Source organism: Pecten maximus, chromosome 4, assembly GCF_902652985.1.
Source record: "Pecten maximus chromosome 4, xPecMax1.1, whole genome shotgun sequence".
Classification (NCBI taxonomy): domain Eukaryota; kingdom Metazoa; phylum Mollusca; class Bivalvia; order Pectinida; family Pectinidae; genus Pecten; species Pecten maximus.
In genome coordinates, this window is record NC_047018.1 from 18,546,374 (window position 1) to 18,572,042 (window position 25,669).

At 34.6% G+C, this 25,669-nt stretch overlaps 1 protein-coding gene across 3 annotated transcripts in view; it reads left to right on the forward strand.

Moving 5' to 3' along the window:
• The window catches only part of LOC117325420 (receptor-type tyrosine-protein phosphatase kappa-like), a 35,481-nt gene that overhangs the window by 2,402 nt on the left and 7,410 nt on the right, over positions 1-25,669 (forward strand). The window contains exons 2-29 of one of the 3 annotated variants that reach the window (XM_033881605.1): positions 3,712-3,852; positions 4,249-4,458; positions 6,189-6,289; positions 6,793-6,961; positions 7,425-7,559; positions 7,997-8,134; positions 8,528-8,665; positions 8,939-9,076; positions 10,023-10,157; positions 10,449-10,583; positions 10,952-11,089; positions 11,476-11,604; positions 11,783-11,897; positions 12,154-12,272; positions 14,254-14,447; positions 14,563-14,650; positions 14,865-14,941; positions 15,263-15,299; positions 15,606-15,703; positions 16,239-16,364; positions 16,687-16,838; positions 17,525-17,660; positions 17,791-17,928; positions 18,326-18,425; positions 20,935-21,008; positions 21,255-21,389; positions 22,901-23,047; positions 23,529-23,686. In XM_033881605.1, coding sequence (XP_033737496.1) covers positions 3,712-3,852; positions 4,249-4,458; positions 6,189-6,289; positions 6,793-6,961; positions 7,425-7,559; positions 7,997-8,134; positions 8,528-8,665; positions 8,939-9,076; positions 10,023-10,157; positions 10,449-10,583; positions 10,952-11,089; positions 11,476-11,604; positions 11,783-11,897; positions 12,154-12,272; positions 14,254-14,447; positions 14,563-14,650; positions 14,865-14,941; positions 15,263-15,299; positions 15,606-15,703; positions 16,239-16,364; positions 16,687-16,838; positions 17,525-17,660; positions 17,791-17,928; positions 18,326-18,425; positions 20,935-21,008; positions 21,255-21,389; positions 22,901-23,047; positions 23,529-23,686 — 3,601 coding nt within the window. The remainder of the gene's footprint in view (positions 1-3,711; positions 3,853-4,248; positions 4,459-6,188; positions 6,290-6,792; positions 6,962-7,424; positions 7,560-7,996; positions 8,135-8,527; positions 8,666-8,938; positions 9,077-10,022; positions 10,158-10,448; positions 10,584-10,951; positions 11,090-11,475; positions 11,605-11,782; positions 11,898-12,153; positions 12,273-14,253; positions 14,448-14,562; positions 14,651-14,864; positions 14,942-15,262; positions 15,300-15,605; positions 15,704-16,238; positions 16,365-16,686; positions 16,839-17,524; positions 17,661-17,790; positions 17,929-18,325; positions 18,426-20,934; positions 21,009-21,254; positions 21,390-22,900; positions 23,048-23,528; positions 23,687-25,669) is intronic. The other 2 variants (XM_033881606.1, XM_033881607.1) reach the window with 2 other exon arrangements.

The window sequence follows — 25,669 nt, forward strand, 5'->3', positions numbered from 1 at the left end:
ATAATTTCATTTATTCATCACGTCTGTATAATTTCGTTCATTCTTCACGTCTGTATAATTGTGTTGATACATCACGTCTGTATAGTTTCTTTCATACATTATGTTTGTAGTTACTAGTTTACTATCGAACGTCTCCCGTTTTATTTACAAAAACAAACACTTTATTGTTTGATGAACACCATTTTCATATGATTACATTTTATGAAGATGTAGTATTCATTGGATTAATTTATATGTAACATTGCTGTAGGTGGCTACCTAGATCGTATATATATCAACGTTTTCATTATTAGATAGAGGCGAAAATGAATGGGAACATGCTATGGTTTGTAACATACCATTTTCTATATATGACAAAATAGTAATGGATTGTTGTGTATTGGCATTTTTTTCTCTACAAGTTACAAATTGTATATTAATACCGAGAATATTATAGTCTAGGAGAATACCGGCATGAAAACATGATTTCATTGAAGGCACCCGCTACGCAAATCTAGGTCGACTCCAACCCGGTCATACTGTACTGTAACACTCTGAAGTCAAATTAACGCATTGGCTCTTCTAGCTTCTTTCCAATAAATATCAGCTCTCTGAAACATCTAAGAATGAGAACTAAGGTTGTGACAACGAAACCATCAGAATATCAACAAGTCTACCATTTATACACGAGTTGTCTACCATAAAACATATATTTCTTATCAATCCTCAGTCGACGATGTTAAGAAATATTCAGTATCCAATAGTATTTTTTGTATGCTGACGTGAAAATATCCTTTCCCCGAATTACATAATCATACGCGTCCTTAAGTCATGGTGTTATTTAAGAAATAATTAACGATGATTCGTGTATTGTTGCAGGATATACAACGAGGACCATGCTACTAAGCAATTAAATTAATGACGAAGGCCGCAGGCCTGAGTTATTAATTAAAATTGCAAAATATCCGAGTCCGAGTTGTATATCCTGCAACAATACACAAATCAAAGTTGATGATTTCTATTCTACCATGTACTGTTTAGTTCTGAGATCTACCTCTTTCTAATAGAAAACGCAAAGAAACCCCGGGAAAACCTTGTAATTTATTTCTTGTGTATTGCATTATTTTGCTGTTAACACTTACTATGAACTACATTGCATGTATTGTATGGTCAGAAAGAAAAGACAATGAGCAGTTCCGCCATCGCACATTTTTTTGATACACTATTACCTAACTACTCAGATGTTTCTAATTTTTTTGTAAAATGTGATAGTCATTAAGCAAATAATTTTTCTTCACTGATATTAACCGAGTTTTCTTAAATTTCATAATTCATAAGATCATAATAATAATATATTAATCTACCATAAAGGTAAAGTAGAACGTTATTGTCGTGTTGTGTTTGTCACCAGATAGAGCCCTAGGGAAGATATGTGACTCGCTACGCCTACTCCTGCCAGGGGGAGTAATTTAACAGTGTGAAACAAGAGATACCTATACCGAGGTACAATACTATTACAAATGTACTTCCTGACTGTAAAGCGAGAATGACACATGTCGGGTGTCAGTCGCCATACACGGATGTTGATTTCACACTTGAATGACTGTAATGTTCACGGCAGTGATAATGTCACAATCTTTAATTTGTTGATCTACTGATATTATCAACGGTATCGCTGTATTGTATTTTAATCCGCACCAACAAAGGCACTGGTGTATTGTGATAATCATACTTGTTTAATAAAATTATGTTGATAACTTTAACGAGTGCAACACTAATACAAATATCACATTACACAACCAACTCGTAAACAGTTGATCATGAGCTATCACAGACATAGATTACAATTGTGATTTTAAAAAAGCAAGTGTGGTATCTGATAAACTTACATTTATAAGATTTGAATGTATCATTCATTTGAAAGATTAAGACACCTCCTTTACGTGTGGTATTATAATGTCTTATAAATTATAAGATATCTCATTTATTTATAAAATTAGGATATCTTATAGATTATAAAATATCCCATTTACGTATAATATTAGGATATCTTACAAATTATAGCTATCTCATTTACCTATATGATTAGGGTATCGTAAATTATAAGACATCTCATTTACGTATACGATAATGATATCTTATCAATGATAAGATATAAAGATATTTGATATCTTATGGACATATATCTTTCATATTGTCTATAAAAATGAAATAGAAAATTTGAAGATCTTTATTAAGGTTATATGAGCAGTCTTATAAACACATTAATATAAGATATTTTCGGTATTTATTTCGGAATTGTAATACATTGTATATTTTATTAACTTTAAATATCAATTTAACGAAATACATATCCGATTTTGCTTTTGAATACTTGTAAGATCGGCTTGCCAATAGCTGTAACTTCAACAAACGACACAGCAGTCTTGTGTAAGGAATGCTTTGATCACCTTGTAATGCCCTAGGTTACAAGAATGACATGAATATTCCGTCAAAACAATTCCTAGTTTTACATCGAGGATCAAAGCCAGAATCCAAACGACATCTTATGGCGTTTGTTTCAAATTAAAACAACACTGTTTTATATGTGTTTATTCTGCATTGATGAATTGTAGCGTTAAGATTGACAGACAGAACATGGCATACCACGCGACAACACCCATACATGTATCAACTATTTTATTTATGATTTTCCGTCCTAATGTTTCAACGCCGAATAAATGAACGTCCTTATCTGCTAAAAACAGTGTGTTCTTCTTACGCTTCAGTAGCAAGCATAACGAAACAAACGTGACAGTGCATCAACAAAGATGTTCTCATTTCGTATGTCACTTAAAAACATATTAAAGTTACGCATTTTAAAGGGTAATGAAATAGTTTCTTTAGCCTCGGAAATGTTCTACGCTATACCAACTTTAGCCCAGCTCTCAAGAGTTGTAATGGTTTATTTTAGGTCTGTACATATTTCCCTGTAATGGTTTATTTTAGATGTATACTTACTTCTCTGCTATGGTTTATTTTAGATGTATACATACTTCTCTGTAATGGTTCAATTTAAATGTATACATATTTCCATATAATTGTTTATTTTAGATGTATACACATTTCCATGTAATGGTTTATTTTAGATGTATACATATTTCCATGTAATGGTTTATTTTAGATGTATACATATTTCCATGTAATGGTTTATTTTAGATGTATACTTACTTCTCTGTAATGGTTTATTTTAGATGTATACATATTTCCATATAATGGTTTATTTTAGATGTATACATACTTTCCTGTAATGGTACATTTTAGATACATACATACAAATGTACTTCTATATAATGGTTTGTTTTAGATGTATACATACTTCTCTGTAAAGGTTTATTTTAGATGTATACACACTTCCCTTCAATGGTTTATTTTAGATGTATATATACTTCCATGTAATAGATTATTTTAGATGTATAAATATGTATACATACTTTCCTGTAATGGTACATTTTAGATATATACATACAAATGTACTTCTATATAATGGTTTGTTTTAGAGGTATGCACACCTCCCTGATACGATATTGTTTGCTTTGCCTCTGTTAGTAGTTTTAGAACATGTACATTGATAAGAGACGATGGTCTTATATCAAAGAATTGTATTTATCACCAAACATTACCTATATGCTACAGCAACGTAAGTAATTTCGAGTCATTATTGTTAGACCTCTCACGATTCTATATTTGCAGATCCTTGTCCAGTTGGAACTTTTGGAGATCTGTGTCAGTATAAGTGTCACTGCGAGTTTGGGGCCTCATGTATCCCCAACACAGGGGAGTGCTTTGCCGGATGTGAGGAAGGATATATAGGACAACCTACTTGTCAAATAAGTAGGTCCCATTTGATTATGTCATTATATATTATATTTTTGTATCATATAGAAAGCAACCGCATTGTTTCTTTCAATTTCCTCAAGGCTTTGAGTCAAATTTGATTCCGAGCTTTGACGGAATTTGCCGAGATATTGCGATTGATGAAAATTGGTTATGCATTACCATTTCGCCTTTATAAAATGCTATGATACATATATAATCAAATCGAGTATTATGAAGTACTCCAGAATACATATACTTGATTAAGTAAGTTGTTAACATTAAATTATCACAGATATTTAATTCATATCCTGCCTCATTTAGATGGAAACAGTTGGTAGGTGATCAAAGACATGCACATACCTACACTTTTGTTTATTCTTCTTTACAACACAGACGCTTTTATTATTTCAGAAAACGTGGCCCTACGAAAGGAAACTGATCAAAATGGCGACACAACAGTTACGTCCAGTTTAGTAGTGGATGGTGACCGAAGACAGGATGGGTCTACGTACGGCTGTTCTCGTGCAGTGGACACTAAGTATCCTTTTATTGCCTGGTGGTACGTCGACTTAGGACAGAACTACAGTCTCAACAGGATCAAGATCTTCTTCAGAAACGACTGTAAGTTATTCTATTTGTACTATTGTAATACATGCACGGGGACATTTTCCTGTTAAACTCGCCTTATTAGACGATTATTTCAAAAGCAATATAGAGAAAAAGTTTTATTTGATCGGTGTTATTTTACTTAAAACAAAAATATCTTTAAAGCATTTAAGATAAGATACTTGCAACGTACACATATTAAAGTACAATCTGAATCCAAAAACACATTTGATAATTAAGTCTAAAATTAAATTACCACTATTAATTGGCTTATCAAATGGAGAAACATAAACTAATTTCCGTGTCTAGGAGGATGCAGTTGTATTGCGAGTAGTGAACGGATCTTCTTCAACGAGTGATTGTCAATTACTAAATGTCTTAGAATTAACATGGATGAGCTGGTATAGATTAATAAAATCTTATATCTAACTCTTAAAAGTGGGTTGAGCTATCCCTGTCTACGGTACAGGCCCATGTTTGATAATTTTTCTCACATACTTATAAAAAAGTAACAAATGGTTGTGTGAACGTTTTCGTGGAACTATCATCAATATCCTTGGAATGCGCGTCAAAATTGATGACCTTAACAATTTGCAACGTGGTTACGGTATATAAATTGATGACATTTTGTGAGTGACGTCATAGTGCGTGTGAGCTGTCTACTCTCTACACCTGTAAAAGACATGATTTCCCCCCACTAAAACGGAGACAAACCCGCGAAGAAAAGTGCTTATCTTCAATGGTAATACAAAGAGTTGCAAGTTAGATGTTACTAACCAGTTATAAATCAGCTATCGGACTTGTATATAGAGGCATTGTAATGCATGAATCTATAAACAGTCCTATTGTATATGTATGGAAGATAACACTAGATATGATCATTACACAGTAATATTATCCATGGATTAAATTCTTATTTTGTCGGATCGTTTAGAGTAATGAGTTGAGTTGGTCTTGAGGTAAATTGAATAAACTTCGAAGACAAACTCAATTCATCAACTCGTGATAGTTAAAACAAGATTCAATGCTCATGTTTCTAGTCTAACATTGCTGAGTGACTGCTCGAAGTCTACAAATCATTGCCTGGTGTTGACTGAGCGTTTTCATACAAATGCATATCCTTTCAATTTAGAAAAAAAATTATAATCTGGTCTAATTCATTAATAAGTGAAACAGGCAAAGTTTAGGAGTTTAATTGAGTCTAACTTAGTAGAAATTGAAATACATAGAAATAATAATACAAAACCAAAACTTATTTTGGAGCTATCCCCAGTTTCTCTTCGTCTTTTGATAACAGTTTTGTCATTGTTGTGTTGTGTTTTGGCAATTACAGTAGCGGTAAATTATTATCGTCGGCTGTTACATTCTCTTGGTTTTATCTTTACAGTAGCGGTAAATAAGCCGATATTAGAGGGAGAACGGTCTGTCCTGGTTTGTTATCGTCGGCTGTTACATTCTCTTGGTTTTATCTTTGCAGTAGCGGAAAATAGGCCTATATTAGAGGGAGAACCATTTTGACTGGTTTGTTGGCGTCGCTGTTACATTATGTTGGTTTTATCTTTACAGTAGCGGTAAATAAGCCGATATTAGAGGGAGAACGGTCTGTCCTGGTTTGTTATCGTCGGCTGTTACATTCTCTTGGTTTTATCTTTGCAGTAGCGGAAAATAGGCCTATATTAGAGGGAGAACCATTTTGACTGGTTTGTTGGCGTCGCTGTTGCATTATGTTGGTTTTATCTTTACAGTAGCGGTAAATAAGCCGAGAAGAGAGGGAGTACGTGTGTACGTCACAGCATCACCCCTCGACTTTGACAACAATGCTTTGTGTTACAAAGATGTTCTTAAGGTAAGGTTGTTCTGTACGATTTGCATTCCATCATCGGAATCGATTAACAATAACTATGTATTTCAGACGTTATGAAACTGCATTACCCCTTTTTTACGTTTAAATAATTAAAATATGTTTACAAATTCCAAATTTCAAGTTTGACAAAATTGTTTTTTGTGAAAATGAATCAATCTTTGGTATATTTGGAAGTGTCTTGGTGTTAAATATTCTTTTTTTTTTTTTTTTTTTTTTTAAATCCGATCATTTTAAGTCAGCTTTACTTGGACTGTACTCCACCGCATTTATTTTTGTTTCATTATCAACATAAACAGTATTGAACAGTGATTCGAATTTTACGTGAATGTTATCAGGAAGATTCTACATCCAAATGCTATACAGCTTGTCGACATAATATATACAATCACGCGTTAAAAACGACATGCTTTAGAATTAATCTATATTTTATATTAGTTCCCATACAATGTATAAAAAATAACAAATGGTCTGTTGATTTATTTTAGCCTGATGGAATAATTGCACCTCCGGACCTACTGGACCTTAAGAACTGTTCCACTAGAGGGCGCTATGTTATTGTTTACAATGAGAGACCCCTTGTAGACCCACTCAACTGCCCCACAACAACGTATTCCTGCTGGGCTAACCTTGAGGTGTGCGAGGTGGAGGTCTATGGTAAGTACTGCAAGGCTAAAGGGACGAGTCCAAGAATGACGAGACAGCTTATACCGAATCTATTATCAAATATCAGGGACGAGTCCTAGAATGAAGGGACAGCTTATACCGTATCTATTATCAAATATAAAGGTGATACTAACCTGTGTCTATTTTGTACAAGTATATATAAGAGATAAAATATGATGAATATTATCAAAGTCTTTGTCCAAAATAACGAAACAGCTGTATGGCGCATCCATGATTCAGCGTATATTGTTTTATTTACAAATCAAAAGGCGATACCTTTGTTAGTTGTTTGTGTATCGTTGTGTATATGTTATGCGAAAAAGCAACAGAAATATATTAGTGTAAATATTGTATATGCTGTATTTTTCGTAGTGAAGGGACGTAAATAGTATAAATACTGTGTATTTTTCGTAGTGAAGGGACGTAAAATACATAAACACTGTGTATTTTTCAGCCTGTACCGAAGGAACGTTTGGTGAAAACTGTGATAAATTCTGCCACTGTAAGAATGGAACCTGTGACCAAAATACGGGAATTTGTCCTGGTAGAGAATGCAGAGAAGGCTGGATGGGGGAACAATGTGATGTCGGCAAGTTTTTATTCTTTATTCCGAATTTTAAGACGTGCTTACGTATGACACTTTTTTTTAAAGATATACACTACAGAGAATTTCGTTAATAACATATTTGTAGATACAAGGATGAACAAAATCTTATGTTTTCATACTTGAAAATAACTTTCCTGTCCTGCAAATTTATGCTCCATCTATTAACTCCTTGTCAAAGTACATGGCTGAGGACAAGCAAAATGGTTGATTTCCTATAAAAAAGATGAAACAAAGAAAAATTATTACTGCAACGATAGACAAATGCTTATTTCGCCTATAAAATAGGTAACAGTGTATATTCTTTTCCAAAAGTAAAAAGAATGAAATGAAGATCTTAACCATCTGAATCATTTAACGGAAAGTTGCCGTTTCTTTAATACCATGATCATATATAATGTTACACAACGTTTACATTATAGGTTGCCCGGATGGAAGATATGGCATTGGGTGCAACCAGACGTGTGGGAAATGCCGGAACGGAGATGTATGTGAGCCAATGTTTGGTACATGCCCTAATGGATGTCAACCAGGGCTTGATGGTCCCACTTGTAAAGACCGTAAGTACCATATAGAGAAATATATCTAAGTTCATATAGTTAAAGATCAGATATGACGAAAAGTGTTTTACATTCGTTCTTTACCCATGGTATAACGTTTAGAAGAGAGAAAAAATTCCGAGATCCTTCTGATTAAACAACATAAAATTACGTCCACAGTTCCACATTGTATGCTATAATGCATTGACTTCCAACCAATCCATCAATGGTCTCGCCACTGCAATGCTGCGATATAGTGCCACTGAAAGTATATTTACAAAATACTGAAATACCTAAAATAATGTTGGACTGAAGAATGCACCAGCATTGATTAAGTATATCAGGTGGCAACCACCGAAATGATTTGAAAATGTACCTATATACAATATGATGGAATTTTGCTATTGTTTCCAGCCTGTTCAGACTTCCGGTACGGTCAGACTTGTCTTGGGAGGTGTGACAACTGTGCAAATAATACAGACTGTGACAAAGTCTCTGGATTCTGTCCCGGCAGATGTGACAGGGGTTGGCATGGCGTCAGGTGTGACGAACGTAAGATATTAGATGTTTATATTATAAATTGTTTATTGTTTCGGTCTATCAATAGACTTATATCGTGTAAAATTATATATTTCTATCTCTTCACATGATATAGAACAATACGATACATTAAGATAGATATATAATTCATAGTTGCACCATAATAATGCAATATATGCCTACCTTTCTACAAAAGTAAAGTAGAAATTCCGAAATATGAGGTACATGTGACAGTAAAATGAATAAATATGAGATGAATCCCGTTATTGTCATTTGCATGGACAGGATGTCCAGCAGGAATGTTTGGGACCAAGTGTGACAAAAGGTGCGGTCAGTGCCGTAATGGTAACCAATGCCATTTTAACTCCGGCCAGTGTCCAAATGGTTGTGGGCCGGGCTACACCAAATCGTCATGTACAGAAAGTGAGTACCCTTCTTCATACCCACACTGATTACATTTTCATTATACTCATTTAATTATGGTCTAGTTTTATTAATTAGCGCATGAAAAAAAACCTTATAAATGTTTCCGCTTACAATAGTAAACGTAATGGATTTAATTTAGTTTATCTATAAGATCACATAGAAAGTTATATATGATTACGAGCTGAAGACACGAAACATTTTAAAACATAAGACTTAAAATATTTTCTTAAGATACTAATTTGAATGTTTCAAAAAAATAAAATAAACAAATTTAAAAAAAAAAAGAACAATCAAAAACACACACACACACCCGCAATTATTATCTGTATAACCTATAGTGAAAAAAATGGAAATATATATTACGGAAGGATAAAGACACATACTTAGCAACTTCAACCAACTGATATTTCATGGAATCCCAGGTTGCATGATTCACCTAACACGTATGCCATGACCTCGCAAGGTGAAGGGTTCTAATAGTAGTCTCTGGGATGATGATGATTGTGTAGCACATTGTATAACCATTTCGGTTGCGGCTTCTGATTTTTTTTTTTACACGAGCTGGGATAAATAGATAAAAAATAGTTTTGTATGTATAAATCTGGATCTCAGGTTTAATCATTATTGTTAAAGTTAGGGATACAACGGAGTTAATTTTCCTTGGCGTCAGTCATTCTTTTCTTTGCAAAACGTTAAGGTAAGGTAAGTGTTATAACAATAGATACAATTTTACCTTTGTGAATGGATATCATTGACATTATCACCTTAAACTCTGACATATATACAGAGATAAGCCAATATAGTGGTTGGATATCATTGACATAATTACCTAAAACCCTGACGTATATACAGAAATAAGTCAGTATAGTAGTTGGATCAATGCTGCTCGACATGGAAAGACTTACCAAATATTTCAGAACTAATATTTCTGCTCACATCTCAGATTGCCCTAAAGGAACCTATGGTGTTAATTGTTCACGGAATTGTAGCACATGTAAGATGGAAATGTGCCATCACGTGGACGGAAGTTGCAATGAAGGTTGTAAAGCTGGATGGACAGGCCCCTCGTGCCTTAAATGTAAGCCGAATTCCTTAATATGAGATTTTCAAATCAATTTTCTACTGTCACATTTATTTTCAATGCGATTTTAAAAAAAACCCCATACAAATAAATAAGAAGAGTATATTATGGCAGTATCAAAGCATTTCAGGTGAAAACATTACCCAGCGGTGTTGTAGAAAGAATGAGCAATTAATAAAAACTGGAGAACACAGACATTGCCCTGAGATAATTAACACAGTTAAACGTAATTACGTGTTTCTGACATCTAACGCTGTACCATCCCTGTTCGTGTGTCCTTTGATGTAGCATGCGGACAAGGACGTTTTGGTGAAAATTGCGGAAGGTCATGTGACCATTGTCGTGACAGAGTGTGTAATCACGTTACCGGACTATGCGTGAAAGGATGCGTAAAAGGTTGGAGAAATCCTAGATGTGACCAGAGTAAGTTTGATAAACTTTTGATTTCATAGTATTAAGTTCTGATGTTTATACTAGTGAAGTGTGTTTTTTATAGTGTTAGGGATATGCACGATATATATTTCTATTTTCTTATTTACAATTAACATTCTTTTGTAGAGATTGTGCATGCTTGGTAACACTGACTCACAAACTCACGTATCTACTCTTGCACACTCACACGTATATATGATGCTAAAATAATATATAAAATCATATCGCATTATAAACACTAACAGTTATGATAATCTCACATCTCATACGTGAGAACTACATTTGTATGGTATTAACTAAATTTATTATATTTATATCATTTAAAATGTAGTATATAATTGTTATGATCTTTACTACAGTGTGTCCACATGGAGCCTATGGTAGTGATTGTGGTGCCACATGTGGTGCATGTACTAAAGGCGCCACCTGTCACCATGAAAACGGTGTGTGTGTGGAAGGATGTGCCGAAGGGTGGAATGGTACCCACTGTGATCAAGGTATGTTATTTAAGCAGTAAATCGTTGTAATATGGCTTTTATAGTAGTTATGAATGACAGAACATTGCAGGCAAGTACGCCATTTTGCACGTAATGCTGTATCAATACTATGTGACGCATATACATGCATTCCCTACATCATTTGTTGTCCTTTAATTCCATCATATTGTATTTTAAGTAATACCGAAGTATACATTACCGGAAGTTGATAAAATAGAAGTAAAAGCTGTTTTGACCAGTGTTCTGGTAATAATCATGACGTCATAATGCTCACGCAAGTTATTAAATCATGTACCTTCTGACTTATGATGTTCTTAACCTACCAACAATTTGACATTCGATGTTTTACACCCTACCTGTGAAATTTATTGTCTTTGAATTTGTAGCTTGTGTAAGAGGAACATATGGACTCCAGTGCTCTCGCATGTGCGGCCAGTGTAAGAATGGAACAGTCTGCCATCATGTAACAGGATTGTGTGAGCTCGGCTGCTCCGAGGGATTCGTCGGGCCTAATTGTAAGTACATTGCCCTACCAACGTTGTTAATGATATCAAAGGAAACATGGAACCATCCATACATATATAAGCAATCATGATAAGCGCGTGACAACAGAGTTCAAAACACTAAAATCAAGTACTATGCACCTTTAACATTATTAATCCATTTACGGTCTTAAAAAAATTCTATTTACAGGCGGAAGGAAATCAGTGAACAACGACAACGAGGTTGTGATTCAGAGTGCAATCATAGGTGGCGCCCTTGCTCTCGTCTGTATCGTGGGAATAATCGTTCTTGTCTGTATTGCCAGGTATGGTGACCGCTAAATCGAATTTTAGATTCTAGTACAGTGTATTAATTAATGTATTTGCGTTCCATTTATATTTTGTATATGCAATTTTTAGCGAAAAACTTTTGTGCGTTGATTGTATTTTATTGATGAAATATCTTTTGGAACTGTTACAATGAAGTTAACGTCTAAACAATGACAATTGTCTGAGCAATAGAATGGAACACTATGTCCTGTTATGTAGCACTTTGCTATACGATTATATCTACTATTCTAGGCAATGGAGGAGGAAAGTACGTGTACAAAAGAAGGAAGAAGAAGAGGCACAGGTGGATTCAGAGACAAACTATGCCAATATACAGAATACAACATACCAAAACGCTAATATCAATAACGGTGGGTACATACAACATACCAAAACGCTAATATCAATAACGGTGGGTACAAACAACATACCAAAACGCTAATATCAATAACGGTGGGTACAAACAACATACCAAAACGCTAATAACAATAACGGTGGGTACAAACAACATACCAAAACGCTAATATCAATAACGGTGGGTACAAACAACATACCAAAACGCTAATATCAATAACGGTGGGTACAAACAACATACCAAAACGCTTATATCAATAACGGTGGGTACAAACAACATACCAAAACGCTAATATCAATAACGGTGGGTACAAACAACATACCAAAACGCTAATATCAATAACGGTGGGTATATAAAATATACCAAAACGCTAATATCAATAACGGTAGGCACACACAACATACCAAAACGCTAATATCAATAACGGTAGGCACATACAACATACCAAAACGCTAATATCAATAACGGTGGGTACATACAAGATGCCAAAACGCTAATATCAATAACGGTGAGTACAAACAACATACCAAAACGCTAATATTAATAACGGTGGGTACAAACAACATACCAAAACGCTAATATCAATAACGGTGGGTACACACAACATACCAAAACGCTAATATCAATAACGGTGGGTACATACAACATACCAAAACGCTAATATCAATAACAGTGGGTACATACAACATACCAAAACGATATCAATAACGGTTGGTACATACAACATACCAAAACGCTAATATCAATAACAGTGGGTACATACAACATACCAAAACGATATCAATAACGGTTGGTACATACAACATACCAAAACGCTAATATTAATAACGGTGGGTACAAACAACATACCAAAACGCTAATATCAATAACGGTGGGTACACACAACATACCAAAACGCTAATATTAATAACGGTGGGTACATACAACATACCAAAACGCTAATATCAATAACAGTGGGTACATACAACATACCAAAACGATATCAATAACGGTTGGTACATACAACATACCAAAACGCTAATATCAATAACGGTGGGTACATACAACATACCAAAACGCTAATATTAATAACGGTGGGTACATACAACATACCAAAACGCTAATATTAATAACGGTGGGTACAAACAACATACCAAAACGCTAATATTAATAACGGTGGGTACAAACAACATACCAAAACGCTAATATTAATAACGGTGGGTACATACAACATACCAAAACGCTAATATCAATAACGGTGGGTACAAACAACATACCAAAACGCTAATATCAATAACGGTGGGTACAAACAACATACCAAAACGCTAATATCAATAACGGTGGGTACAAACAACATACCAAAACGCTTATATCAATAACGGTAGGTATATAAAATATACCAAAACGCTTATATCAATAACGGTAGGCACACAAAACATACCAAAACGCTAATATCAATAACGGTGGGTACAAACAACATACCAAAACGCTTATATCAATAACGGTAAGTATATAAAATATACCAAAACGCTAATTTCAGTTACAGTGGGTACACGCAACATACCAAAGCCCTAATATCAATAACCATAGGTACATGCAACATACCAAAGCGCTATATCAATAACGGTGGGTACACACAACATACAAAACCGCTAATTTCAATAACGAGGGATATCAACGGATAACAAAATCATATCAGTTTGAATAATTTTGGTGTAATAAGACTGCATTTGAATCAGGAATATAATTATATTAAAGTGTCATTTAAAAAGATACATCCACTTATTCAGTTTGCATTCAATCTTAATTTTGTTTCGTTTTTAACTGCATATCTGCATTTTGCATTTACCGATACTTTGACCAATCACATACTTCATCTTGACCAGAAACGCCACCTGCCGCATCATATCCGGGTCCTAAAGAACATTATACGGCTATGCCGAAAGAAAACCCCAATAACTTATACACTTACTGGAAAATGTACATCATGCTTTTTATAATTTGAAAATTGTTTTCAGGTTTCGTGGACCCTGACGTTGACACGGATACCGCCACGACGAGATTTAGTGGCGATAGTTCTACGTACGTCAATAGCATCACTAGTTTGTACTACAACGTAGGATCACAGCTACCCGGGGTATCACTCAATAACTACACCGAGTATGTCCAGGAGATGGAGGAGGACCAAACACGTTACACGGACGAGTTCGAGGTGAGTTCTTGTTCTCTGTCCTTTTAACTCGACTATATGATCTCGGTTGATTTTGTTATATTGCCTTTTTATCAAATTAAACGTTGCATTCATTCTGTATATTCATTTCTGTTAGGAATTAAGGGACCGTCCTACATACACACACGTAGAAGGCCAGAAAAAGCAAAACAAACCGAAGAATCGATTCCTTACCACATTTCCATGTAAGTAAACAATTTAGAATATTTTTTTGTTATTACAAAAGTTCCGTATACATTATATACAATGTATATCAAGAAGGTATTTAAACGTGCGATATGCTTCCTATAAGATTGTTGGTCATCATTTTAGTGTAATGTATGTGGAAACCTATTGTTAACTAGTTAAGACAGGTGTCATATTACTGACTCATTATCAATTAGTATATCTCATTTACAGATGACCATTCCCGTGTGATCCTCGACAAATTACCGTGTGAACCAGATTCCGACTACATTAACGCCAATTATATAGACGTAAGCTTAAACAGGCACTGTCTGAAAGTTGAACAAGTAAACATAACAATATAAATCCACTGTATTGGTTATTATGCTGTGATCACGTGATCCTTTACATATAAATAATCATATCAGTGAGAAAGGTCAGGTTTGTATTAAAATCATACTTATGAATAAAGAATAAGGAGATATGTTTACATTAACGACACGACTCGTCCTATCTTTAAATTGATATTGAATTAACATTAACTATGAACAATTAACTGAATCGTTTTTCATAAATATTGGCTGTTTTTTATTGTGCATATTATTGACGTCTCCTTCAAATTTATTTTCCAGAGCGTGGATTCAACGAAGGCATATATAGCCACTCAAGGTGAGATTACATACCGAAATTATTATCTTAACCTTAGTTACGCCTCTCTGGAAAAAAGTATAGACATAATGTAAAGACATAGAGAATCAGGAATATTGAAAATCTGCTTTCAGAAACATTAGCAACTTATTTGAGAGGTTTAAAATGAGCAAGTGTTCTAATAAAGAATCGTGTTGGTTCATGATATATACCTGTCAATGTTATCTGTGTATTATACGTAAAGCAACTGACGATAATTACGCCCATCAGGACTTGATTGTACAATATTGCTGAGAACTTTATTAACCGTTCTGATTTTGCGTTTAGGTCCAAATCGACATACGGTTGGCGACATATGGAGACTTGTATGGCAGGATAAAGTCGAAAATATCATTATGTTGGCAAATCTAGTGGAGGATGGTAAGGTAAGTCTGATTCAACAGGTCGGTTAGGTCCAGGTAACGGAAATGTTACCGTTAATGTCGGACAATGGCGCGTGTTTCTGTTTCGGACAACAATGCTTTTATCACAAACATGCAAAAGTACTGTTAACGATATAGTAAGTGTCATCACTACCGTATGTACTTGGTACAAACTGAGGGTACGTTTATTTTGAGCACATTTAATTTTGCGATCTTAACTGTCTGCACATTAGAAAGGAGCATAATTTATATCATACGCTTTGTTTATGTTGATTTTTATGTAAGGAAACAATGTAAGCTTTTACGAGAAAATTTATAAGAAGCAAAATCCTGCCTCGCACTTTATCGAATGATCATATAACTGTAAGAATACTATTTCACAGAATTTAAAAATATTTTTTTAAGCAGTTAAAGCATATTTAAGCATTAAGGATTATAGTAAGAAAGATAATAAAGCATAAAAATCAACCAAAAACGAAAAGAAATGAAACAAAATCATAAAAACCACACTCACAAAAGTATGTTTTATGTTTGACAGGTGAAATGCGAGTGTTACTGGCCGACGATTCAGCCTGTTACCTTCAACCATCTGACCGTAAGCCGTATTAGTAAGACGGAGATGGCCATGTACACAATAAGAACATTCATCGTTACAAATACAGAGGTATGTATAGAGCAATATAAATCAATATCTTATATCCCTTTTGGTCTACTTTTCCTTTCCCTTCCTGTAGTTTTGTTAGCAACAGAAACAAAACATAAATGAAATTTACCGTAAAAATTACATTTAAAATGTTCAAACTTTTATCTGACCTTTTGGCGTAAATGTAATTGTAAATTAAAAAGAAATCTTTACTTTTATTGATTTCTTTCTATCAACTATTCTATTTATGAAGGACAAGGGAGATAACTATCTGGAAATGTTCATTTAGTTATTACTAGGGTAAACATAAATGAAAATAATTGTGTGATAATTCCATTGTTAGCTTTCAGAGACGCGACAAGTGACACAATACCACTTCACGGGTTGGCCGGACCACGGGGTACCGGATACTCTCGAATTGGTGGCTTTCCTCATGCGGGTTCTACAGGACAATCCACGTAGGAAAGACGGTGTACCTCTCCTTGTACACTGCAGGTTAATATCTTCTTTTGTCATGTTCGAAAAAATCTGGAAATATCTATCGTGATTTTGGGAATTTTCTATATAAACTGTTTGGATAACTAAACTTGAAACTCGGAAAAATATAATACATGGTTTCTTCTAACATTGGGTGAGTAATGTTAGGAGGAGTCTCAAGGAAAACGTCATATAGGGTGAGTTAGGATAGGAGGAGATTCAGCGAAAATCATTATATTGAAATAAAGTTTGTGATTGGCATCTCATCAATTGGTTATACAAAAGACAATCAAAACTATAAGCGTATTTCATATTAAATTGAGAGTTAGAGACAGTAGAGCCATCATTAAATAAACTAACGATAAACCCCGGAAGGTTGATAATCTTAAATGTCAATCAGTAATGTCTCCAGTTGCAACAAAAAGACAAAAGACACACTAGATATCAACACCCTTCAAAAACATTGAGAGTTATTGAAACATAGCTAGAACATATGATCAGATTGCTATTACTTCAAGCTCATTTAACGTTTTTTGGAAAGGAATGATGGGAATTAACAGTTTTAGCGATTTTGAAGTGAAACTTATATTGACAAATAGAGTGACAAGGAGGATGTATAATTGCTAATAATACTCTTGCTTAACTGATATTCGTTCTTGTTTCCCGGTTTTTCGTATGTCAGTTAATGCCTGTTTGTTATACAGCGCTGGAGTTGGCCGGACGGGGACATTCATTGGCCTGCATGCCCTCTATACGTACGGATCTGATAAGAAGCGAGTGGATGTGGCCGAATTCGTCAGGCGTATGAGGGACAACAGAATGCTCATGGTTCAGAACATCGTATGTTTCAATCCTTTTACTAGACATAGTGCAATTTAACAGATTTTGTTCAAATTGCTAGCTTTCTATTGTACTCTTACGTAAATATCTTAATGTCTCTGTCATAAGGTTTGCTTTTTTTTTGTTTCAGGAACAGTATCGGCTGCTACACATCGCTCTCCTAGAGGCGTTTAACTACACTGAATCGACAATAAAGAAATCCGACTTTATCAAGCGTTATAATGATTGTGTAAATAATCAGTTAAACTTAATCACTAAAGAGTTCCAAGTAAGTAGTCATCTTTGGCGGTTCATGTTGTAATGTTTACGTTTTTAAGTTGTATGACGCTAACACAAAGAGGACCAATACTTTCTTTCGGATCTAATTTTATGAAATCATGAACGAGAGAAATAAAAGACATCATATATCATGCAACTAATTCAAATAGAGATGGTGCAATTACGACAGATAGTTTAGATCTGACTGATACTTGGTGTATATAGTGGGTATATACATGGGAACACAGATGACAACAGAAGAGTATAAGTATGTTGTTCACGGAAAACATGGTAAACAAGATTCGATTTAATTTTTTTTCTATAAAAAAATATATCGTAAATCGTCAATATGTTAACTACACTATTTTAATTTATGCTCATTTTCTGTTTATCATTTACATCACCAGCTCCTTCAATCGAACAAACCTGTATATTCTGACCAAAACTTCACTGCAGCCAGAGCAGCAGAAAACGCCGGAAAAAACAGGTCGAACCAAATTCTGGCAGGTAAGTACACCCAATTGTGCGTATTATATATAACCAAATTGTTAAATATATGAATAAAACAAAATCCGGATATTAATTGATGTCAGCACTATACACGTAGTAAGCAAATTGTAGGATAACGCTGACAAACATATTAAACTCAGGAAGTATCATTCACGGAGTTATTTCCCTTCCCCTACTTGGTTTCTGAAATTGGTACTGACACTTTATTCGATATTTTATATCGTTCAGCATATGGTTATTGTGAAGAGCATGTGTAATTTCTAAGAGTATCAAGAGTCCAAGACTAATGTAATTTTCATCAAAAGTTTAAAACTAATTCCCGATGATGTTCCGCATAAATAACATTTAACATTAAAAACTTTGGTCGGATGCTTCCACTTTGGTAGAAATAGAGCTTAAAAGTGCAGAACGTATTCATAAAAAAAGGAAGTACCTTGTAGCTCTCTGCCAGAGAAACAAACTTGCATGTGTGTATTGAGATATCTTGCCAGGACTCGTCGTGATAATTTACCCGTCGGTGACATTCTACACGGGTCTCTCGTTGGTTCTGATTTGCGTAGTTCTTGGTTACCCACAAGACTTAATATGTTCCACAATTCTTGTGTTGAAATAGTAATAGCATGATTGATTATCAGCAGGAGCAAAACATTTTTTAGGAAATAGGCGACCTTGTATTTATTTGTAGATACAATAAGAAACGCATAGTGAAATCTATCTATAAAGCAAATGGATAGGCTGTACTGGTGTGTATATGTCGGCCTCGAGTAAATGAAATTGTTACAAACCCTTAGGTTAATAAATGTCTTTATATAAGAATTACATTTGGTAATGTTTATTAAAGTTTAGACTCGATTGTATATCCAATTATAAAATTTCACACAAATCATTACCTGTATGTGTCTGTACTTATTTACATGTAATTCATCGATCTGTACATGTTAAATAATAGATTCGAATGCTGTTTTAACGTTTCTAGGTCGTGGGAAGGTTCTCGGTATATTGTACATTGGATTCTGTTATAGCTGATTTTGTATATACGTCATTATTACCAAGTTTTCGTATCAGGAAGTTGCACTACCTCATTGTTTTATAGAAAGGCCTCGCATTCCATCAATAACCAAATCAACACGATTTAAATGGTACGGCCTGTCTATTAGATTCCCTTTACAATGGGCGTATATTCAGCACGTGAAAAGCAGCTCCTGTGGTGTTGTCACGGACTGATCATTCATCGTATCTGTAACGAAATCCCATTCTATATTCTATAACATAAAGCCTCTTTGGCAACACATCCTATTTACCTCCTACATGTACATGCTATTTGTGTATAACTGTATTTTTATTTCGCCCTCGTTTCATCAATTGTGAGTTTAAATTTCGTTTGAACCGAAATGATTAAAGGGGACCTTACAAAAGAGGTTTTCGATTTTTTTAAAACAGTGTTTTGTTTATTTACGATGAAATATGCCTACGGCGAGTGTTATATCATATTTAATATAGAACTAAAGCAGCATGTTTGCATGATTATTTCCATCGCTCCTCTTTATGTAGCACAACTTGGAATAACACTACCAAAACAGTAACCTGTCCTCACAATTGTGTAATCATATATGGTTTTTATAGAATGACAACATATCATTGCAAGTGACTACTTTTGAAAGTAATATTTGCTGGTAGACGTTACGCTCCGAACTTTGCTGTCTCCTTGTCTAGACATACGAGACAGTCTATAAAAACGGTAGCTGATATTCCTGTTTAACGCTCAGCATTTTGGGATAGGATGATTGGTTCACCCGTTCTCAGTTTAATATGCCCGGATGAGGTATCTTGCTGGACGTTGTTTCGGCAGTATGCTAAGTCAGATAGCACTTTACCAGTTGTTCAGTATGTATTGTTGATAATGCTGAATTCCTATTTGAAGGCGCGGTTTGCTTTGCGTCGGTTAGACATGGAGTGTGTATCACCTTGCAATGTAAAGATATTCTTAAACAAATATATTTAAGACGTAATATGACAGTTGTTTTGTCACCTGATTGTTATATTTTGGTCCTACTCTCATGTATGTCATTAAGGTTTTCGTTCAGATTATTGTTAATATCTTAAAAAGAAAAATGAAAAAAAACCATTTTGTTTTAATTTTGACGGATTTGTTTCTGGGCAAAACTATTAATTATTTCGTTGTCGCAATGATGCATGACAGTAAAAGATCTTTGCCGACTCATTGGCTTAATAACCATCAAGGAATACATACACTGTAAGTAAACTGTATGTTGATGTACATCCAACACTTTCATAGCTCACCAGACATTTATATTTATACAATTGTTACAATATCTATTTAGCTTACATCTATATTTCCAACATTTAATCATTGTATTTCTATTTCAGCTGTTTTTGTTAGAACACAAATTGATTGGACAACAGGCAAGCCTATATAAGTCCTCTCCAAAACATTAAACATGGTATTTATGTATCTATATATTATGGATGTTATCTAATATTTCAGTTGACAGATTCCGGCCGTACCTGAACACATATATTGAGGGAACAACAGATTATATAAACTCTACAATAGTTCCGGTAGGTTGTCTATACTATCAACCGTAACATTCAGTGTCTAGATAACAATAGATGTATGTCACACAGGCATTATCTGTTAATTGTGTCCGATTGATCGGTTTATAAAATAACATATCCGTATTGTAAAAACAAGCCTGTTTCTATACATGTTGTATAGATTGGTTTTATATATCATTGAATATATACACCATGTTCGTTTAACAACACATCAAGGTTTGTATTATTCATGTATTGGTTTCGTTTCAGTCATGCAAGGCCCAGGGGAAATACATTGTGACACAAGCACCACTGCCAGACACAATCGTGGACTTCTGGCGGCTAGTGTACGATCACGACTGTTATACTATTATCGTACTAAACTCACCAGACCAGGAACTGGAGGTAAACCGCCCACAACATAATAGATACCCCCACACACAATCACTATTAACATAAATAGTTAAGGTTTTGGTGATTATGAAACATGAGCTGAAATCGATGAGATGCTTTCTAGACTCAATAATGCGATATTGATTTAATTAACATCAATACTTTTCAAAATATTTATTGTAACCGTAGGCTAATTGACAAGTTTAATCGATGGGATGTTTTCCAGACCAACATTGATTATCATCATTTATTCATTTCGCGCAATAATATCCAATTATTTATCTGTTTCGGATAAATACATATGTGACCTATGATATACATTGTTCTGAATCATCCTACCATCCAATCTATCAGACCCGTATCCTTGTTAATTTGTGACAATGCCATTCCCTACATAATGTTAAAGTTATTATTTTCTTATGTTCGAAATTTCGGGGTATTACCAAACGTTTAGAGCAAAAAGACCTATCAAATAAATAAGGGTGTATACCGATATGCAAACGGAATTTTGATTTTACTCAAAATCGACAAAACACATGGAACAATTATCAAAAATAACGATCTACATGGTGACTATTGAAACAGTACAAGGACAAATAGACCAGCTATTCTGAAGGGTAGTGCTGTGGTCTTCATCGCCATGTCAATCAAATCAGGTCAAATCCAGGTTTGTCACATCGTCCTAATAAGAACCGAGGTAGTGAGAGTGAAATTAAATTGACTTATTTTAGGGAATATTGAATATTTAATTGGATTCTTTATGTAATAGATAACTGAAAATGTTGTTCATTTTGAAGATTTATCCTGTTGGCAAATTTAGGAGTTCAAAAAATAAAGAATGTCTTACATAATTTATTAAGAGGTAAGAAATAAAAGTTCTTCAAATTAATTCCCCTGTGTCCTCAATTTGCCCCAGGGGGAGTTCAAAACCTAGGATGGTTTATATAGGACTGGACAATTTCTATTTACTTTTACATTAATGCACGTTGTGAGCTCATATATGGCTGACTTATGCTTTTGTAGTAAATAATTGTGAATATGTACTGTCATAAGGGGCATTATAGACCACAAAGCGTAAATGATTATGATTGGTTTAGAAATCAAATATTGAAATTTAAAAAAAGTATTTCTTTGCATCCCTCCATCCAGATTTTGACAATTCTGTCAACCTATTTCGAGAATTTTGGTCGCCTCCAATTATCAACACTGTAGGCCCTTAGCATCACAGCCGAGTATAAAAAGGACGAAATATCTGTAAAACGCAGTTTACTTCAGTTTAGTTCTCTGTATCTTATTCTCTATTTGTTTTGAAAGGTTCTAATACCTTATGAGTCTTTTGTCAAACATTCAAAAGTATTTTGCTGAGCCGGTGATTATATGACGGAGTTCACATTTAGTTTGGATTTCAGATTTCTTCGTCAATATCTTTGATACGTATATATACCTGGTATCCTGTTCTCATATATCACCCCCACCCCATACCTATATTACAACATTACACCAATAATGCCTAATACATGTAGGGGTGTGTTGCTGTTCCTCAGGCGAGCGGCGTATGGTGGCCATCAATGGGCGACTCCGTCAGCTACGGCGCACTGACCATCACAACCACAGATGTTAAGGACGTTGGCAAGGACATTACTGAGAAAACTTATGACATCAACAAAAAGGTACATCAACATGTATAGCAACATTCTTTCATAACGAAACGTGATAAAATATAACCTTTTCGTGTCGTCATCACGAAACAGCAGGAGTCGTAATGTACTCATTATTGGCGATAGGAAGCGATATTTTTATTGTAACCAAACATCAAGGCTCGGCAGTGAAATGGTTTGCTTATCTTATCTGCGTTGATATTCTGAAAGTGTTTTCGGTCGGAAATTAAATGTCTGTGCTAACAAGAGTGATTTATGCCAGTTTAAAACCTGTTTCATGATTGTTGCAGACTATTTCTGACATGTTTCTGTTAAACTTGTTTAAGTTTCATCTTCATCAGAGCGTGACTGCTTTCATGTTTGCCCGTTAACAAAATAATAGATACATCCAAATCTATTGTAGAAAACCAGATTTATTGTAACTGCTTATGTACTTTTACATTTAAGAGTATATTACATCAGATGATATCAAGTAATTTTTGTTTGTTTGCAGGGTTTTGGTGAGGCACGTGCCATTAAATCGTACCATATGGGAGGTTGGACTTCCGGTCAATACAAACCGGTTTCCATAGAAACACTGTTGGAGCTCGTGGATTTGATGGAAGCATGGAAACGAAAGTGTCTGTGTCACACAGTTGCAGTGCAATGCATGTAAGTATTTCATTTAAACCGTAGGTATACAATGTTACTGTATCTCGGAAATGTCAGACTTTATTTTCAAATATTTCTTCTCTTATATATAGTGATTTATCATTATTGTGTTTTCACCTCTTTGACAATATCAATTAACATATGAATTAATATAGGGACTATACACAGTACGTTATGTAATAAATAACAATGCGGTAGCATGATAATATTTACTCGTTTAATGGTATTTCCTGAGGTGACACGTGGATATTTTGTGTTGGTGGTCATTGCTATTTTTTGTATGATTTCGATCTAGAAGTTGAGATTTTAATCAATTGATATATTTATAAAATATTTGATTTTGTACTTGGTTTTCGTTTATTTAAAAAAAAAAAGTTAATGTTATTCCCTGATTTTTTGTTTGTTTGTTTTTTGTTTGTTTTTGTTTTAAAATGCAAAGTTTGGGAGCCCCCTGTCACTCCTCTTACAACATACGTAAGAGGCCTCTCTCAATTCTGTCACTAGGTTGTCCTCATTTCACCTCTTTTGCTCGTCCTCTATTCACTGTTTCAATCATTTGATAATTCCAGATTTATAATTGTATAATTTCATTGTTTTAATCTTGACGACTAAGTATTTCGATGTATAATATCTTTTGCACAACTAATATATAACATCTGTGTCACTGACAAATCGTGCGCGCCAGATACATGTATCATTAGTGTATTCCCCATTACCGTTCACTGACAACCCGTACGCGCTAGATATCATTAATATAATCCCCACTACCGTTCACTGACAAATCGTACGCGTTAGATATCATTAATATAATCCCCACTACCGTTTACTGACAAACGCGCAAGATATCATTAATATAATCCCCATTACCATTTACTGACAAACCGTACGTGCTAGATATCATTAATATAATCCCCACTACCGTTTACTGACAAACCGTGCGCGCAAGATATCATTAATATAATCCCCATTACCGTTTACTGACAAACCGTACGTGCTAGATATCATTAATATAATCCCCACTACCTTTTACTGACAAACCGTGCGCGCAAGATATCATTAATATAATCACCATTACCGTTCACTGACAAACCGTGCGCGCAAGATATCATTAATATAATCACCATTACCGTTCACTGACAAACCGTGGGCGCAAGATATCATTAATATAATCCCCACTACCGTTTACTGACAAACCGTGCGCGCAAGATATCATTAATATAATCCCCACTACCGTTCACTGACAAACCGTGGGCGCAAGATATCATTAATATAATCACCATTATCGTTCACTGACAAACTGTGGGCGCTAGATATCATTAATATAATCACCATTACCGTTCACTGACAAACCGTACGCGCTAGATAGCATTAATATAATCCTCATTACCGTTCACTGACAAACCGTGGGCGCAAGATATCATTAATATAATCACCATTACTGTTCACTGACAAACCGTGGGCGCTAGATATCATTAATATAATCCTCATTACCGTTCACTGACAACCCGTGGGCGCTAGATATCATTAATATAATCACTATTATCGTTCACTGACAAACCGTGGGCGCTAGATATCATTAATATCATCCCCATCATGCAAGCAGGTCGTAAACTGTACATAATGTATATACACCAAGTGGTATCGACCAAAAATATGTTATATTGAATCATCAACTATGTCATGTCTATGGAATACCACCTGTTGATGAGTGGTAGATCGCCAAATCCTTGCACATGTACTTAGTTACAACCTTGAATAAATGATAATACCATTCTTATATACTTAATTATTGATAACGTTTCTATTGTGCGCAGTCAAAATGTCAATTACGGTACGATGAACGAAATAAAAGTCAAAATAAGATAGGATCACTTCTTGTCCTAGTTATTTCTGGACCATTCTTTCACACCCTCCGTAAACAGTTAGATGTTAGTCATAGGACATTCTGATCATTTCTCAACAATTCCACATACGTTGGATAGG